The sequence below is a fragment of the Scomber scombrus genome, chromosome 19 (assembly GCF_963691925.1).
Source record: "Scomber scombrus chromosome 19, fScoSco1.1, whole genome shotgun sequence".
Classification (NCBI taxonomy): domain Eukaryota; kingdom Metazoa; phylum Chordata; class Actinopteri; order Scombriformes; family Scombridae; genus Scomber; species Scomber scombrus.
In genome coordinates, this window is record NC_084988.1 from 11,336,364 (window position 1) to 11,355,844 (window position 19,481).

At 42.3% G+C, this 19,481-nt stretch overlaps 1 protein-coding gene across 1 annotated transcript in view; it reads left to right on the plus strand.

Annotated features, from left to right (window-relative positions):
- The first annotated feature begins 1,556 nt into the window (after window positions 1-1,556).
- The window catches only part of spred1 (sprouty related EVH1 domain containing 1), a 30,168-nt gene continuing 12,243 nt past the window's right edge, over window positions 1,557-19,481 (plus strand). The window contains 4 exon segments of the mRNA XM_062440257.1: window positions 1,557-2,277; window positions 13,954-14,167; window positions 14,170-14,223; window positions 18,930-19,098. Of these exon segments, the coding sequence (XP_062296241.1) occupies window positions 2,246-2,277; window positions 13,954-14,167; window positions 14,170-14,223; window positions 18,930-19,098 (469 nt within the window). The 5' untranslated portion in view covers window positions 1,557-2,245.

A 19,481-nucleotide genomic window follows, 5' to 3' on the forward strand; every position in this document is an offset into this window, starting at 1 on the left:
TGAACTCTGAATACTCCAAAGGATACAAGCATGCTAGTGGGAAAATTCATGGTCATTGCTTTTTCTGCTCCATTTGAAACAAGGGACACTTTATTTGGACTACTCGGTTTTGATCATGACAATGGTAACCCCATTCAGGAAGGGAGAAGTGAAGACAAGTGGCCACATTTAGTAAAATGCAGACAGAGACAGTCTTCTGTAACCTGATTACCCAATGTGAGGCATTTTTGTTAATAAGCACACATAACATTCATAGCAAACTGACATCTGTGTTGTTGATGAGAAAACAATCCCAAAGACAATTCCCCCATAGCTGCCAGGCAGTCATCGGGATAGCAGTGCACACCTTAGACAGAAAATGGAATCAAACACCAAAAGAAGTCTACAATATGTGTTAGGGCTGCACATGTGATGCTCCTGCACGCATGGGCTATCTATATACAGCGACACAGAGGGATGTTTTATATGGCTGCAACATAAGGCAGTGGCACAAGCTGTATGAAAGCCAGAGAAATACAAAGAAACTTCTCACACAACATGCTGTCACTATGACAACCAGGCAGAATCATTTAGCCTGATCTCTTGCCATTCCACACAGCACAGAAATCCAATAGCATTTAAGTCTTACGCAACCAAGCCAATGATTCGCTCTGCAAGGCTTTTAACACATTTGCAAATAAGATTCATAGGTGCATACATGGATTTTCTGGTAACTTCTTAGGCTGTTTTATTTAAGAGGGCGCTCCAGCTATCTCCATCCAATAATACAGACAGAGTTGGGGTGCAAGGTGGGGCAGCTTTAACTACATGATAGGAGTTATGTGTAGCTAGTACCCAAAACCTGTATGTGGCTTTGTGGTGATATTACATTACTGAAACTATACCACACTGCCATTTCAAACTGCCCATTAGAATGAATTGCATTTGATTCAGAATATATCTTCATTTTCTTAATTGCCTTTCACTTTACATTTAGGTTTGCAGCTATGCTCATGTGTAATATTACTGTATAATATCCTGGTTATAGCCACATAAATCATAAAAAGGGCTCTGATGTAATTCCACGTGCTGCAGCAGTAGTGGCTGTGTACATTTAAAGCATTTTTTCCCCACAATCTTACACACAAGATTTTTCAGAAGCGGTTTGGGGGCGGTCGATCACGGAAGAAATACTTAATGAAAGCAAACAACTGAAATTGTTAATGGCCGAGTCTGTTGTGTCAGACCAAGTCCTTCCTCCAGATTATTTTCTACTTTGCGTGCTATCACACAGACGCTTCCCTCTTGTATCAATGCGTGATTGAAGGGAAACTTCTTTTGGGAAGTGCGGGGACTACTTTAGGTCAACTTTGGAAAGGAACACTCTTAATGCATCGCGTACGGCTACAGGAGTACGTTATTTAGTGTTATATGTCTTACTCTCTAACAAGATGCATCAAATTGTGTGCTGGTATTGCACATTTTATCGCAAGAGCGTTATGTTTTTACTACGTCGCGGAAGGATCTAATTTTCTCAAGCGAGGGTCGACACATCCGCCCAGTTTTCCGATGTTTCATTCCCCCCCGAGTTGAAAATGGAGTTCGATTAAAGCAGATGTCCACCAACTTCTGAAGGAAACTAAAACTCTGAGACGTTTTCACTTCACGCGTCAGCACTAATATTGAAAACGGTTTAGCCTCCGTTTTTTTTCTCTCTCTCTTTTTTTTAAGCTTTGGATGCCTTTACTTGCAAAATTGCTCGGACACGTTGACGGAGCAACGCTGCACAGCGCTTTTTCAAGTGTTGTCCTGGACCTGAAGTTGGCGAATGGATGCTCGACAGCCAGCCATAAATAACCTGCCAAACCGTACAGGCTACAGCAATTCCTGCATTTTTTGAGGATCTATACACATTTTTTCCAAACCGGGGATCTGTGCTCGTTGAAGAGGATGATGCCAATGGCCCATTTGTTGTGGTCGGATTTTACTTCCAGGGAGGATAAAATGAATCAACGATTGTCATTCCTCCTCGCTATTTAACACTAGTTCCAGCCAGCAAAGCTAACATTGAGCTAGCTTCACTTTGGGGGTTTTTCTTCACAGGGACGCTTAGTTAGGCATGCCCCTTTGTACACCGCTTACTTACTATCCGAAATAGGGGGTCATTTCTATATGTGAAGGAAAATGGTGATATTTGTGGTATTTTATCCCGCCGTCACTGCGTCGTCGATGCTATTGCTAGGATTTGGATCCCCGTGAGGAAAAAATGAGTGAAGATTCAACAAATCCAAACAACGAGTGAGTACATTTTCTCCCTATTTATAAATCCCCCCCCCTCCCCAAAAAAGCTGCAATAATAAGCACTTACACATCATAAGATATTAACACAAGCTTTCCTCGATGAGCTTTAACCCTAAACCACTGCTCTCCCCAATGACATTTCTAACCGAGTGACGCTTGGTATTTCACCACCTTTACTTCACAAATATTAACAATGAAAACCACCGATTCATAATGTTTTTGGTTTGGATATCATGGCAGGCTTAATATAAAGATGGTTTATGGATTATATTGTCAGATGAAGAAGACTATACTGTGAGAAGCAATGGTAGAGGCCCATTGTTAAAAAAAATCATCTCATTCTTAATAATTTTAGTCTTATAATTCAACAAATTAACATGTATACTGCGAGAATTCATACTAGTTGACGGTATTTAATGGTATATTTAATGATTTGACTGTACATTATTTATTTAGCAAGACAATTATATGCTCAGGGTATTTATTATTGCTGTATAGATTGGTATTCACAAGACATTTAGTGAGGGATCACTCGTTGTAGTCGCTATCGCACCAATAATCCGGTCTAAATATGATCTTTTATACATATCTGTTCAGTACAACGCGATCAGAAAAGGTTATATTGACAGTTGCGATCTGTGTGTAAGTGTTGTCCGCCATGATTTTGGAACATAATCATCGATTAATATCGTGCAGATCTTGTTAGTCTTTCAATCCAACCTTTCTTTTAATGAAAACGACTCGAGCCAATTGCGGCAATGTCAGCGTTGAGAAAGCCGAAGATGCCATTTTTTTTCTCAATCACACTCATTTACATATCACAATCTCCATTCATAAAAAAACGCTTTAAAAAAGGCGTCACGCTCACGCCCCAGTCGCCCCAGCACAAGGAAAGGCAATTGTATATGTACATGAGTTGTTTTTGTGCACGTCGCGCCCGTTTTCAAGTCGCGTTTTGGTTTTGTTTTAATGGGCTGATCCCTTGTGTGCGCTTGTTGACAGTCAGTGAGAAATATCTGCTTCGGGAGGTGCTGCGGTCACATGATCCCCTCCATTCATAAACTACCTGCCAGCCCATTCACAGTACTGTACACTGTTTCGCATTGCACCGACGATCACACAATGATCACATTTCCTGCCTTTACCGTACAAAAGCACCACATATATATGTATATAAACACCAGCTCTTGTCTTTTAGTCGTTTATTTTATTTTATTTGTTTTACATAAGCGCCCTGCACATGTTTTATTCAACCGACGTTTTCTTCGCCGTGTCAGAGGATTTTCTTTGATAATGTATTTGTCACAGAGGAAGTCATATGTCCTTTTCAGCCATTTATAGTGTCATGGTTTAATGTTTCAAACACACCCATGTTTTTCCCCATTCCTCCTATCTAGCTTTTCTGATGTTGATTGATTTAATGCATGGAGGCTTTGTCCTTGAACTACACTTATGATTTTTTTGTTGTTTTAATGCAACATACTTGCCAGTCAGGTTGTTCTGCTTTCCTTAGAAAGTTGATTACCCTTAAACTATTGACCTGGGGTTGATGAAATATTTTCAGGAAATTCATCTGAGCTGATTTTTGCAATTAGTCATGATTTAGCTTAAATTGTGTAATAACCCTACCACGTTTGGTGCTCCTAGGAAGGGTGAAACCTCTCATCTGACGAGTCATTTGAACACATTTTCTCATAGCGTTAACATCTAGAGAGTGAAATTACAGTCAGATTAAGCAGTTCATGAATGTGTAGGAACTCCACTGCAATAACCTCTACCCCCCCAGGCCCCACTTTAGACACCATGGCTATAAGCTACAGTATATGCTGGGATTGTTCCTCACTGCATGCTGGCAGCAGCTAAGATGGCGAAGTGATCCAAACATTGTTGCTATGATTCCACCACATTTTCTGGCTGTTGTATGATTCATAGTAATGGAGTGAACTGAATACTGAGCATTGTTGAAGAGACTCTCCTTAATATGCTTTTCTTTAATGACAAAGCTATTTACAAGAAAAAACATGTTTTAATTGTAATATTGTGACACTCTGCCTGCTTCTATAGATACATCCTGATAAATCTCACTCCCTTTTCTTGGTTAAGGAAAACTCATTCGTTTTTATGCTGCATTGTAGACATTTTAATTTGAAAAATCACCACAAAATGAGACAAAAGAGATTGTCCTTAAGTGTTTTTTTGTCTGAATGATGGGTGGTAAGCTTGAGCTGGTGTTCACACACACACACACCCTTTTGCTTGAGAACATGTTACTTGGCCTCGGTGTGTCTACATTCACAAGGCTGACATGAATAAGAAGGCACGTTGAACCTTGTCGGATTTTGGTTTTGTGTCTTCCCTGAGATGTTGTTTTTTTTAGGATAGTGTGATGTGATAGAGGATTAATGTGAATTTTTGCAGACAAGGACTATACGGTCACGCTGGGAGAAGAGTGGGGAAATACATGAAAGTATGCACAAGCAGCCTCTACTGAATGTCACGTTTATCTAAAATATTTATCTCAACAAGGGCAGTAGTCTGTTGTGGTCCACTGTACTTGTATTTGTTATGCACTGTATATAGTCTGTGTAACACACATCTCAAAAATGTGCTACTCAATATGTGCCTTTTAAAAAAAAATTTACACTGTACATATTCTGCCTTGCTATTTTGTTTGACAACCAACAGCTGTGTTTTTCACTTTTTTGGTTTCTAAACCAGAGTTTCCTCTTTAAAAACCATTAAATAGGTTACTGTTAGACAAATAGAGTTGTGCTGTCTTCCTCAATCTGCACTGTAAGACAATTAAAAAATCAAACAGGTGGCCTTGTAGATTATTGTCATTATTGGGGCATTCTGACTGATATTGCTAAAATGAATCAAACCCTCATCCAAGTTTACCAGTGGATGTTCAGTTGCCTTTATAACATGTATAGGGTATGGCCTCATTGTTTTAGATTCCTGCAGTGCTGTGGTATTATCTGTTGTCAGTCAGGTGATCTTCAGTGATTTCTCGCTCTCTCTCTCTCTCTCTCTCTCTCTCTCTCTCTCTCTCTCTCTCTCTCTCTCTCTCTCTCTCTCTCTCTCTCTCTCTCTCTCTCTCCTCTCTCTCTCCTCTTCCTATCTGTGTGATTGATTTGACAGCTCAGCGTTTTATCTGCCAATGTGGGTGTTGTGATCTTATCACCTGAGGGCTGTTTTGCACTCCCATTCCTGTTGCAGAGCTTTCCAAACACATTCCTCCCAAAACAACCCCCATCAAGTCCTGAAACGACAAAGGGAGACAGCTACTTCAGCTGTTAGGACTAGTGCTTTATGGCCTGGGTAATTGCCTATATCCTGTGGCCCTTATGTTAAGCTAAATAATTTCCTGGACCTTTTTTATAGATAGTATTATTTGAGGTTATTGCCAGTTGTTGGATATGACCTCCATGGACACTTAGCTTTACTAGCTGACCTGGTCTAAGCTTGTCGTACCTTACGACAAAGTCTGCTGAGCTGAACACATCCTTGGTTTTGCTTCTGTATTATTTTGGGGAAGTGTTGCTTGTGACTACAGTGGTTTACAGAGACAGAAGAAATGTGTTATTTGACAAATATACAAAAGGACACTTGTGAGAGCATTTTGCTTTGCTGCTTGCTATGCACACTCACATTTTATTAGGTTTTGGTGTTATAAGATATACTTACAGAAATATACTTTAAAATCTTTCAGTTTCGTCTTGGTTACAAAGGTTGATGAGTTATATCCTCACTTATTTTGCATACAGGATGTTTTTGGTCCGGTGTCGGCTTGTGTTATTAGATGTTTTCATATTGTTTGTGTGATTAATGACAATGATCCTCTGTATAACCAGAGGGCTTGGACTGTCTGTAACTGAGACAAGCCAACAGACTGAACAGGCCTTGTATAGTGGGGGACTGTTCCATTCCCATGGCCAGATTTGGGCCTGGATTCTGTGTATTTTAAACCCGAGCCACTTCCCTCTTATAATTTTCATTTCCTCTTCAAGTATTTTAGGAGCACGCATAAACTGGCGTAAATGTCAGCGGTGTATTTAGAGCATATTTCAAAGCAATTTTCTTATTTTTAAGACAAAGACGTGGTGTGGGTCTATGCTGTGTATGTCGACTTTAAAACCTACACCAACAACCTTGCTGATTTTTTGGTGTCTCCATCACAACATTCAGATAGCAGGGCTTGTCTTTTTTTTTCTTTGTCAAGGAGGGCCTATGATGTTCACAGACCATATCTCAATGCCTCTAAGAAGTGCTTTTAGCACTAAGTGTCTGAATTGTGGATATTGTTTTCAGTTGTGCTGCATGCGGGAGCATGAAGGCTGGGCCTTGTTGTGAGCTCTTTGCTGCAGCTGGACTGAGATGGTTCTTTCCTGCGAGGCCACAGACATAAAAGGGCACAGATGTAAATCCTAAACCTTGTGTCTTTGATTGAGTTTCCAAACGCTTTGAAAACAGGAAGGGGTTTCTGTGTGTGCGTCTGTGCACACACACTTTGTGTGTTTATTTCTCTGGGAACATTTGGCATGTGTATGTGTTTCTGAACGAGATAGGCCCAGATCCTAGATGAGTCAATTTGAGCAAACATAGCTTTATATTATCAAATAAACTAATTAATGAGTTAAGTTTTTACACAGGAATAATGTTGGAGGCCTGTAAGGTCCAGTATTTTGATCAGTTCTTTACTTTTGATCAGATTTTCTCTCGTCTCGTGGCTATATTTAGAACTTGGAGCGGACTTTTATTGGTTGGTAGATGAATTTCTTGATTCCTCCGAATCCTGGAGGCAGAGCTTCAGCGGAAAGCTACTTGAATGTGAATCTAATTGATTTTCAAGATGGACACCAGATTAGTTTCTGACATTTATGGTGATGATGATGATGATGATGATGATGTTATGTTATTCCCAACAACAGGGCTCTCTGTGATGGTTTACAACATGTCGTTGCAGTTTATTTTAACAACCATGGACCAACATCATTGTTTTGTGGTGTGTTCTTCCAAACCTGCTCCTGAGATGTTCTGATGGTTTCTCCCACAGCTAGCTACACAGCTGCATCTTCCCCTCGGCTTCCCGTTTCCCCCTCAGTTTGAGAGCAACTATGACGATTAGATGCTCGGGTCCCTCGAGACTCCTCGTACATCAAAGCAGACCATAGACGCCGCAGCAGTTGAAATTTGTGGTTCCTCTTTTTGTTTTTTTGGTAATGGCAAGCGCAAGGTTTTAATTTACCAAATGCTTGCGGTTCAAATTAAGATCATCTCAATATGTGGCTTTGATTGATGTTTGAGAATAGTTTTTTGGCATTTGATACACATATGGGATTCTTTTGATTTATAGTGCAGCAACTGAGCGGCACCTAAAACGTTGTCGTTGGGGTCGCAGGCCCAATCCAGTAATAGACGGGTTGGTTAGCGTCAGCACAAGGCATAAAATCAGTGTTACGAATGTTGTCTGAGTGAGCACTTTTGACATTTATTTACTGGTTTAGGTTTATGTTTTATCTGGCCTACAAGCTCATGTGACCCGCTAACTGCTGTGTATGACGAACGCCACCAGAAGTGACTATGATCAGTTAATTAAGCGTGATATTAGTTGATATTTCTATGAAAGGAAGGCGGTAACGTTGAAAGCGTAGATTGGCTGCGTGGTGCAGAAGCAGAGTAGGCTTCTTCTTCTGTGGTTGTTTTTGTGTGTGTGTGTTTTTTCTTTTTTTTTCTTTTTTCCTGAGTCAGTCGGTAGCTAAGCTGAATGTTCTTGTGAGGGAGATGACTCACCAGCAGCCTGAGGTGTTGAGAGAAGATATGGCAAATTTCTCTTCACTTCTCTGTCTATATAGCCAATGTATTCGTTTTCACTGCAGCTAATGCAGCAGGCCTGTGCTGCCGGTTGCCTTGTTGGTGTTTCTGTCAGCATTGTCCCATTATTAGCTCCAACTGACCAACTGACAGCCCCCTTCAAAAAGTGTCTTGTTCTGGCCTTATTTCATAATTTGCTCTGCATCCATGTTAGGTCATGTTGGTGTTTGTTTTGGGTATGTCTGTGCCCTTCAATTTGCCACTGGGTTATTTAGGGGATTTGAACCGTGGCTAATTGGCTAGCAAGTTTGCACCGTTCAGATTAGATGCACTGCTGGAATCGACGGTCGAGTCCCAGATTGCATGTTATTTATTTCTTCAATGAGGCGTGATCACAGTGAAGGGAAACTGCACGCTTTATTTTCCTTTCAGTTTAGCTCTGAGCTACTCTACTTTTGTTTTTAGAGGTGAATAATGTGCTGGATTATTCAATATTTAAAAAGTTTGTTGACTGTATTTTCTTTTCTTCTTACTATATTTTCAAGCCTTGGACTCATGTGGATCCTTATTGGAGTTTTTGGATCAACATTAAAGACCCATTTTATTTTAAGCTAGGCTAAAGCTGCTAGCTTAATGTAAAAGGTGTGTGTTTTATCTATGATAACAGCTGTTGAAGATAACCAACACATTTTAGTAAGCACAGAGAGTGAGTCACACCCACAGTAGCTTTTCATGCCATCTTTCATTCCCCCCTCCACTTTTGCTAGTAGTTACTTTCCTTTCCGAGGATAATCTATAGAATCGGATTGGGATAAGTAGCTTGTGTTTATTTTCCCAATGATATTTTAATGATCCCCCCTCCACCCCCCAAAAAGTCCTACAAGCCAAAGTGATCTAGTGGAGCTTGACCCGAGCTTGACAGCCTTCCTCCGGTTTTGATACAGGGGAGAGATGGGGAGGAAAGGGGCGATGGAAAAAAAGAGGAGGGGGGGGACTTTTCTCCCCTTTTCTGATGCTAATGAAAGGAGGAATGGTTTTCTAGCTTTTAGCTTGCAGAGTGTGTCTCCTCTGCAGCATGCTCCGCTGCCTGGACATTGTGGGAGTACAAAACTCCAGGCCCGGGATCCAATAACGTGAAATTTCAGCAGAGAAGCGGCCATTGTGTAGAGAGAGGCAGCCGGGGAGGGGTTGGGTAGAAGGGGGGAGACAGAGCGGAGGAAAGGGAGGGTGACTTGGCGAGCACCCAGGGCTCAGGCCACATCCTTTCTCTCTCTCCCTATCCTTCTGCACTCCTCCTCTTCCTTCTCCTCCTTCCCTCCTTCTCCCCCTCCCTGTCTTTCTTTCAATACCCCCCCTCCACCCCTCATACCCCTACCCTCCCCTCCACCACTCCCCTTTGGGGTGGGAAGCCCAAGGCTGAGACAGGAGAAAAGCATGATGGCATGCTGGAGCCCAGTGAGCCATGGGCCGGAGCAGCAGACAAACGGCCACTTTGTCCACTTAGGAAATGGTTGTCCCAGGATCCCCCTGCTCCGCCACACACGGGAGCAGCCGGCCTCGAGGCCCATGCCTTCCTGGTCTGCACGTGCTCCCGCTATCCTTTCTTCTTCTTCTTCTTCTTCTTCTTCTTCTTCTTCTTCTTCTTCTTCTTCTTCTTCTTCTTCTTCTTCTTCTTCTTCTTCTTCTTCTTCTTCTTCTTCTTCTTCTTCTTCTTCTTCTTCTTCTTCTTCTTCTTCTTCTTCTTCTTCTTCTTCTTCTTCTTCTTCTTCTTCTTCTTCTTCTTCTTCTTCTTCTTCTTCTTCTTCTTCTTCTTCTTCTTCTTCTTCTTCTTCTTCTTCTTCTTCTTCTTCTTCTTCTTCTTCTTCTTCTTCTTCTTCTTCTTCTTCTTCTTCTTCTTCTTCTTCTTCTTCTTCTTCTTCTTCTTCTTCTTCTTCTTCTTCTTCTTCTTCTTCTTCTTCTTCTTCTTCTTCACTTATTGCAAACGTCATATTCTCTAGACGCCATGAGAGCCAGCGCACATCTCTTTTTTTGTGAATAGAAAACGCTCTATTCAAATGCAGTTGGGAGCTGTTGACTGTCACCTTGGTCTCCACCCTGTTCCCATCCATAGCCGCCTCCTCCTCCTCCCCCACAGTCCCTCCGTTACACTCTCACCCCTCCCTCTGTTTTTCTCTCCTGCTTTTGGTCGGAAATGAAGTCAGTCATCCAGCAGAATAACTTGGAATAAATTGGAATGGGGGCTCCTTTCTCTCTGCCCCCTCCCCTCCCTCCCTCCCTCCCTCCCGCTCGCTGGCCCAGGCCAGCTGATCTGCTTCCGCTCTCAATTGTGTGTCCAGTCGACTGTGTGCTCCCAGCGAGGGGCGTGGAGGGACAGCCTTTGTCTCCACCATCCCAATCTGAACTCTGTATGTGTGTTGCAGCAGGTTGCAGTCAAATATCTTTTTGGACCATTTAATGTTTTTACTTTAAGAAAAGAAAAAAAAACATGTATATGAAACAGTGGAGGAGGAGTGGATTAAACTTTTTAATCTCCTACTTTCAAAATATTATCAAATAAATCTAATTCCCTTGTTGACAGTTGAGCTGTTGGTCTGCAGGTTCTCCAAGTGGACTTTAGAGGTTTGATTTTCATTATTTACCTTTTAATCACAATCAAGGTTTAGCTATTTCTCTCTTTCTTAAACCAGAGTCAGCATGAGTGATTTAGGCTAGATACAGAAACGCGCGTATATACAGTCCACTTTACTTCCTCTCCAAGCCCCGCTTCCCTCCCAGTGAGTGTCATGGTTGCTGGCATGTGTGTGATGGTAGGTCTGAAGGGTCAGGCCCTGGTCATTGTGCCCTGGTCATGGCTGAGCGACACCACCGCCTGCCTTCTGTTCACCCCAGGGACCCCTGCCTGACTGACAGCCCCTCCTGCACCCATCACCCGCATCCTTTATTGGGGCCATAGAGGGGTGTAACAGCAGCAGTATTTCCTTCTTTTACTGCCTGTTATATTGCTCAAAAATGCTTTTTTGCTAGTGTGGCAGGGGGTTTTCGTGTAAAAGTCAAGCAGCAAGTTAATGTGGCTCTGCTACAAGATGTAACCAGAAAGGGTGTTGCTGGGAGGTTGCAGGGGAGGAAGTAAGTTGTGGTTTGTTATTTGAAAACTGCAGATTGTGATACGAGTGCGTTCAGGCTGATGAGAGATTCATAATGATGTTGATTCACTAAATTCTCTATCTGTTATTGTCCATCCCTGCTTGACTGTTAGTGATGATTCATTCTTAATTATTTCATTAGTGAAATTATTTTTGGATGTGTACGTGCAAAATCAAGACATAATATTTTTTTTAAAATGTCCCTGGAAATAAGATGATGGAACAAAGTCCGGTGTTGTCTAGTGCTGCTCGCAGACAGATTGGCATCAGTAGACAAACAACCAAATTTAATAGCATGGAAAGATTTCGTCAGCTATTCAGTCTGACCAAAGGATTGTTTGGACGTATTGATTTGTGAGGAGATATGAGAATGTCAGAAAGAAGAAAGATAAACAAGGATAAATAAAATATATTTAATGCACGATAACTAGACAATAATATGTGGTTATCTTCAGGAAAGTTTAAGTAATTTAAGACTTAATCTAAACACTGGTGTATTGCAGACCACGTACAAAGACTGTGTAGCGAGAGCAGCAGCAGCAGTTTCAGAACCCATCAGTGTTTAGTATGTAGGATGTGTACAGTGACAGTTTTGGGTGTATGTCATCATCAGTGATCCACAACCACTGTGGTCATGTGCGTAAAAATGTAAGAAAATATATTTGAAGCGCAAAATATGCTTCAGGTTGCAGTTACGCACATATATCAGTCATGATAGGTCAGCTGCTGTATTGAATAAAAAAGAAGCGTAACTCTCGGTGAGCAAGACGACTGAAAAGACGCGTCAGAATCGCCTCCTGTGTCGACAAGCTTCGGTTGGTTTATTTTGGGAGTTACCCTTATTTATCATACTCATCAATCCTACAGAGAGAACGTTGGTCGACTAATCCCATGGTGCCAGCATATCAAAGCGTCCACATGTGAAGGGGGGAAAAAAAGCTTTAGATTTAATGCTCACTGGCTCTCAGATTAATAACTAACCAATAACCTGGGCACCGAGGTTTGCCAAGGGTGTGGAAGGCAGGAGACCAAAGGTTGCCTGAGCTGAGTGTAGGCTAAGATTTAGAGAGGAGAGGCAATAAGTGGGAGGATGGCAGCCATTGGTGTTTTTTAGAGCTGGAGCTACTAGTTAACTGTGTAATATCTTACACGTTGTCAGCCAGTGACATTTCTTTCCCTCAATCACTGCTTCATATTTGGCCGCTTTGCAGAGAAGAAATATCTTTACTGAACATTTCAGACTTTGTGTGACCTCATCTTCAGTGGTCAAGCCGGACGTCGGCCAGAGAGCAATGTGTCACTGGAAGACATCCGGCAGTCACATTCTTTACTTTTTTTTTTTTTTTTCATCCATTTCTGTCAGCTTTCAGACCTTCTTCAGTCTTTTAATATGTTACCAGGAGTTTTTCTGCAAAACGCTGCCCTCAGCACACCCTGACCTTTGTCATTTCCGGTGGCCCAATGCAGTCTCTGTTATCTAATCAGGGAAACATCTGACTCCAAGTGAAGTGACAGAGAGGCAGAGGAGGAGGTGAGCAAGCGAAACGTGGGAATGAGGGACAAATGCAAGAGGAATTATGATGTATAATAATAGATTCACTGGCGCCAACATAGTGAAACATACAGTTGTGAAGTAGTAAAACATTTCTGTCCTTGACTACAAACTTTTAGATTTGAGTTGTTATACTTTACGGCCTTCTTGTAGTTTTGGCCTGTTTGATATTTGAAGAGTGACATGTGCATTTATGTTGCTGTATGTCTGAAAAAACTTGAAACCCTAAAAGGTTTCAGACGTATTCGAGGTAGTTGTCTTATGATATATTAAAGCCCTAATGGGTGAAAGAGGAGCGAGACTAGCATTAGCATGGGAAGTAAAACAAAAAATGGAAGGAGGCTGATGTGAGCTGGAGCAGCTGTATTTTTTTGTATAGTTTGATGTTTGAAAAACACCTGCTTTCAGAGGAAAGGTTGGAAATCAGCAGTGCCCAGAATCTGAACCTGGCCACATGGTCAGTCACCCTCCGGCTGGGTTTAATCATACACTGAAAACTTCAGACGCCAGAAATAGAAACCAACAGTGTGTAAAAATCATGTACTACAAACAAAATATACACTCAAGTCAGCAGTGACTCTCTGACTGACTGACCGACTCTGTTTCACATTCACATATTTTCAGTTTTATTCCAGATTTTTAGGTTAGCTTGTTTTTTTTTTTTTACTACTTAAGCTATCGATGCCCCTATTTTTCCACAGAATTGGATGTTGAGTATTTTTAAACTGCTTCTGCTACAGCTTCCTCGTAGTTTTGTTTGTTTTTATTCAAACTTAGTATCTGAGTATTTCCAGTGTGATCTGGCCTGTGGTGAAAGTTTAAACAGTGTTGGACTAGTGTGATGAGTGTGTGAGTTTTAGGGTGTTCACAACATAAACTCAGAGCCTACTAACTACTACTATCTACTAACTAACCATTTTGTGAAGGCCACGTACTGTACAACTTGTTTATGATGCCATTCAACTGTATTATGTGGATTGATACTCCATGTCTGCTGTGTGTTTCTATGTCTTTTTTGTATTGCAGGTGATATGATGGGTCAGGATGATAAGAGGAGAGGTGTTCCTCAAGAAAAAGTGTCGGATAGAATAATGCAGATGCTGATTACTACTACTGATTATTTTAACTGGACAGCATCTTCTTCTCCCTCTCTGTCCTCCACAGTGACAGTTATGCGCGTGTGAGAGCAGTGGTCATGACTCGGGATGACTCCAGCGGTGGGTGGCTTCCCCTTGGCGGCGGAGGCCTTAGCTGTGTCACTGTCTATAAGGTCAGCCGGGCGGAGGACAGCAACAGCACCCATAGCGGAGGCAGTGGAGGAAGCAGCTGCAACCTCAGCCCCAGTAGCCCCAGTCCTAGTCCTAGTCCCAGCCCCAGTCCAGCCCCATCGCTGTGGAGTTCCACATCAGGGGCGAGAGGCTCAAAGACAAATTGGTAAGGAATACCCCCCGCACACGTACTGTAGATTTGAATAGTGTTGTATTATTTATTAGGTACACACAGTAAAGGCGCAGTCATATATCTAAACGTGTAACTAGCTAGCTTATATTCCTGCTTTCTCTTTTCACACACATTCATGGTGCATTTTCTCAGATGTGATCCCCATGAGCCCCCCCCCCACACACACACATACACCCACCCCTTCCTCTGTCTCACTCACACACACTCATACACACAGGAAGTGGTTGTTTGGCTTTCCTCCATGGCGCAGGTATCTGAAAATAGGAGCGAACTGCGTGATGCTGTGATGCATGATGACATCATCAGGGAGAAGGGCAGATTACTCAGGAGCAGAGAATGTGGGATGAAGGATGTGGGAAATGCACAAAGAGCTTGGAAGGGACCTTAAGGATGGCAAAGGGTGTTGAAAATTCACACTCACTCGCTTTTCTATGAGTACACAAGTAATTTGCCTACCTTTTTTATGAGCATTTCCTCTTTCTTTATGTGCGATGTAAAGACTGTCAGAAGCATTCACACTAATTAACTTAAGAAAATATGTTCCAGGTTGTTATAACAGCAATTACCAAAATGTGTACATGTGGACTCAATAGTTAATATATGTAAATATTGAGGAAAATAGTTTTTTTTAAACATGCAGATATTTTTTGGTTCTTAATCTTTTTAATTGGCATGTAGCCTGACACACTTACTATGTTGTTTTAAAACGTAATGCAAAAGATTATGATTTGGTTCAAAAAAGCAGCGTCTTTTTTGGAATAGGGCTGCAACTAAGTCATTATCAATTAATCTGCTGTTTCTTTGAAAAATGCCCATCACAATTTTTTTAGAGCCCAAGGTGACACATTTACGTTCAATGTTTTGTCTAACCACTTGTCCAAAACCCAAATATAGACGTAATTATCATGTAAGACAAAGAAAAAGGAATACATCTTCACATTTGAGAAGCTGAAACCTGCAATTTTGTTTGTAAAACGACTCAAACAAACACTTCATTGATTCAAACAAGTCTTTTAAAAGTCTGACAACCTGGCATTCCCATAGTCCAAATGCATTGCAATCCTTCCTCCCATCCTCCTTACAGTCACCATATTTAAATATGGATGTAGGATAAATATAGTTTTAAATTAAATCAATTATTTTTTGGCACCCTATGTAATGTAAACACTTGAAAAAGTGTTCTCCTCCAAGTTGTATGTTCAGTCTGTTTCCTCACAATCAAAGCAGTAACACTGAGGCACCAAAAGATCAGATTGTAAATTGCGATTCTAATCCTTATGGCTTTTGCTGTACTTGCTGTAAAGCTTGTGACCTTCTTGTCACACACTCTGTGCTCTGTTGTAGATGTAAAACAGATCCAGTAGATGCACTGAGATAATCCTGAGTCTGTGGTAATGACAGTGTAAATTTGTACTTGTGTGTGAGAGAAAAAGAGAACTGACTGTCAGATGTCAGAAAACCGAGCAGGCCACCATGATGCTCGGCGTCTGGTGGCCCCTGACAATCTGACATTAGAGGCTTATTACAGCAGGGCGTCAAAATGACCTTTTTTTCATCTTCTTTGACTGAAGACATTTTATGTGTCGTTTTTGTGTTTACGGCCTGTTTGTGTTTGTGCGTTGCTATCCGAGTGTGTGTGTGTGGCACAGGAAAGGGTGTGACGGGAATGCCGTTGTTCAGACAGGGTATAGACATGGCTCAGAGACCCTGACGACTGCTCTGGGATGTGGTAAAACACCCCTATCACCGCCAGAGTCTACCCCCAGCTACCACAACAAACACCCTGCCATATGTAGGTCTGTCGGGATGCCACCCAGTGCCAGGGTGTTGGCGTCAACCACAGCGCTACCGACAGTCTGAGGGCATCAGAAGAAGAGCTAGAGTGATGAGTCTAAGACAACAACAGCAACAGATAAAACCACGCTGGAATATGCTAGCCATACCAGAAACAGATGCGGGGCAATATCTGTTCTTGTTACCACAAAATTGTTTAACACGGTTACGTCAGTGTTTTGCTTTCAGAGGTAAATGAAAGACCATAATTATGTTGTATGATTGATGTTGAATGCTGCTTGGCTTGAACTTGTCCCGTCTAAAACAGAAAAGAAAAGTAAAGTTTCATATTTTAGATGTTTTTTGTGATTGTAGGGGATACAATTTCACAGTTTTAATTCAGAGTAGAAACCATGATGGAACCTGAACTGGATAGAGGAAAACAGATAAGAGATGGAGTTTTATTTTTTAAGGAAAAAACACAGAGTTTGAGCTGGAAGATATGTAGTGATTGGGGTGCATAAGAGATGAAGAATCAGAGAAAGAGATGTGTGTAGTCATAGAGCAGGATACAGAGGTGGAGCCAGATAGACGGAGACGGAATAAGAGAGGTGGAGGGGATCTGTCTATAAGCGCAGTGATGCGGCACAGAGTGTACTGGTGATGACTCAGCTGGCTCTCCATATAGCTACCAATCACTCTCCTTCTTGCCCCCTCCCTCCCCCCCCTCCCTCTCTCTCTCTCTCTCTCTCTCTCTCTCTCTCTCTCTCTCTCTCTCTCTCTGATTTTCTGACTCTCTTGAAAACTACAGATCTAATTGGTTGATGATTACTTACCATACTGGCTCTCGGATTATGACAAATCTCTGGCTAAGCTCTCTACCACTCCACCTCGCTTCCTGTCTTTCATAGTCTTAGTGTCCCTCTGATTGATACAGATGTGAATGCGGTGTAGTCCAGGCTTACTCAGAATAGCTTTGCCTTGGGGCAAGAGCCCACTCATTTGTTTCCATTGTTAACATTGTCATTTGTTAGCAAAATATGTTTTATTAGCTGTAAGCCTCAGGGTGATTGGGGAAAAACTATCAATATCAACCAATGCTAATACACTGCAATAACTTTTATATGCTCAAAAAAACACTATTTTATTCCCAGACAATTAAGATTAAAATATCTCCTTTCAATCCAAAGCAATAAATACTTTATTAAGTATTTTTATTGAAATGTGATTATCAGGTTGTAATGACACACTTCATACTGTAGGCAATGTTCATAGATTATAACAGATTTCTCCCACCTGGTTTCTTGTGTGCGTGTGTGTGTGTGTGTGTGTGTGTGTAATCTCTCTACCCGCACCCCATTTCCACTCTCACACTATCGCTTCACTACTCACGACACGTCTCACCTCCGTCTGTCTCCGTCCCCTCTCCTCCTCCTCCTAACATCTCCAAACCGCTGATCCGTTTCTGTCCGGGTAGCTCCTCCTTCTCTTTTTCTCAGAGCGCCCGTGTGGAATGCGGTGTTAAGTATCGTCCTTCCATGCAACCGTGATACTTCCTCCTCTCTGTCGGCCTCGCTGCACGCTCACCTTACCTGCTCCGGCTCCATTCAGTCTCGCCTCCACAATCAGCCCCAGAGGCACAGCGGACCCCCTCCCCCCCAACCCACCCCGTCCCTTCCTTGCCGTCCCATCCTCCTCACATCCGTGCCTCTCTTCTTCCCTCCCCTCATTCACTGGCTCTGGGTAAACACACAGGCTTAACCTTTGCCCCCAGCTTTTCTTGGGGAGGAAACATTGACATGAGGGCAGATATTGAAGGACGTCTTTAACATGCAGAAAAATTATGTCGTGGTTCATTTGCAACCAGCATTTCTCACCCAGACACTGTGTACTTGAGTGACTGCGCTCCCTCTCTGACACTCACATATCACAAATAATCAACCTCTAGTACAGCTGCCACGTATCAACCTCTTTAAGTTTGCATGTTTGACTGTTGTCCAGGTCCTTGGGGGAACAGTGCCATCTTCTTTTAGTCATCGAGCATTGGTTTGTGACCATTATCCTCTGACAAGGCATTTGTGTCACGAAGATGCACAGTGTGTAGCACTTGGGTCATTGAGCTTTTCATCACACCAGCTCCTGCACTCGTGCATTTTCTTACGTTGATCCTCACACGTATGCTCACACATTCACACCCCATTAAGCCACTCTCATGCACGTTTCGTGAAAAAAAAAAAAAAACTGAGACTGTAATGGTCGTCTCTCATTTCATTTAATCTGCCTAGAGGAAGGCCGGGAGGTGGCCCAGTAGCCCTGATTAATAATAGGCTTTGGAAACACGGTCTCTCTCTGCCACACACTTTGGCTGCCTGGCTTCAAAACATACTCACCCTCCCTCTTTTCTGCCACCACCACTGCTTTCCAACTTTATCATCATCTGTAATGAAAACCCCACCATTTAGAATGTGTTTTACAAATTATCCAAAAAAGTATGTGAAATTATTGGGCTTAGGAGGATTTTTTTTCTTTTGATTTCTATTTTAGAAACTCTAGAGTTATGCAGAGTTCCAGTTGCAGGCCTCTTCTCTCTTTTTTCCCCCTTACTCATGTTGTGGTGGTATGATTGAATGTGACACATTTAAACAGCTTAGGGTGAGGAATAAGATGAAGGATTTACAACTGTGTTCCCCCAAAGATTTCTTCCCGCAGACCTTTTTAAATGATGCAGTTTCCAGTCTGCATACTCTCAACTTATAGCTTGACAGTCTCCAAAATGGAAGTTTCATTTTCTAGCACTGCCTGGGTCTATAGGAACCACATTATTGTGATCCCACCTTTAATTATCATTCAGTGCCTTCACCAACCTTATTTCACTCTCTAATCTGTCTGTGTGTGTGTGTCGTCAGGTGGTCCTGGAGTGTGTCCTGCAGAAAGACCTAGTATACAACAAGGTCAACCCCATTTTCCACCACTGGAGGATCAATGACAAGAAGTTCGGACTGACCTTCCAGAGTCCCGCTGACGCCCGTGCCTTTGACCGGGGCATACGCCGGGCCATCGAGGACATCAACCAAGGTGTGTGTGTGTGTGTGTGTGTGTGTGTGTGTGTGTGTGTGTGTCTGCCTGTGCATGTTTTTGTTTTTTTTTTCTTTGTGGTGTAGAGCAGGTAGAGCCAGATAGCAAAGTCGGGATCAGCTCAGTGAAACGTCCCTTAACTTAGCCATCAAGCAACCAGCATCGGCTATTGTTTCCGTATCAAAAAATCAGAGCAGCCCGCAGAATTCTCGTTGCCTTTTTTTTTCACTCCTCTCACCCTATCAACATAACACCAGGTTTGTTTGGGACCCCCCCCCCCCCCCCATCGGTTGCACTATACTATGCACATTGGCAGCCTTCCAAAGTGTTTAAAATAATATGGGTATGTGTGTATGAATGTGGCATGCATTCTGCTGGCGGGC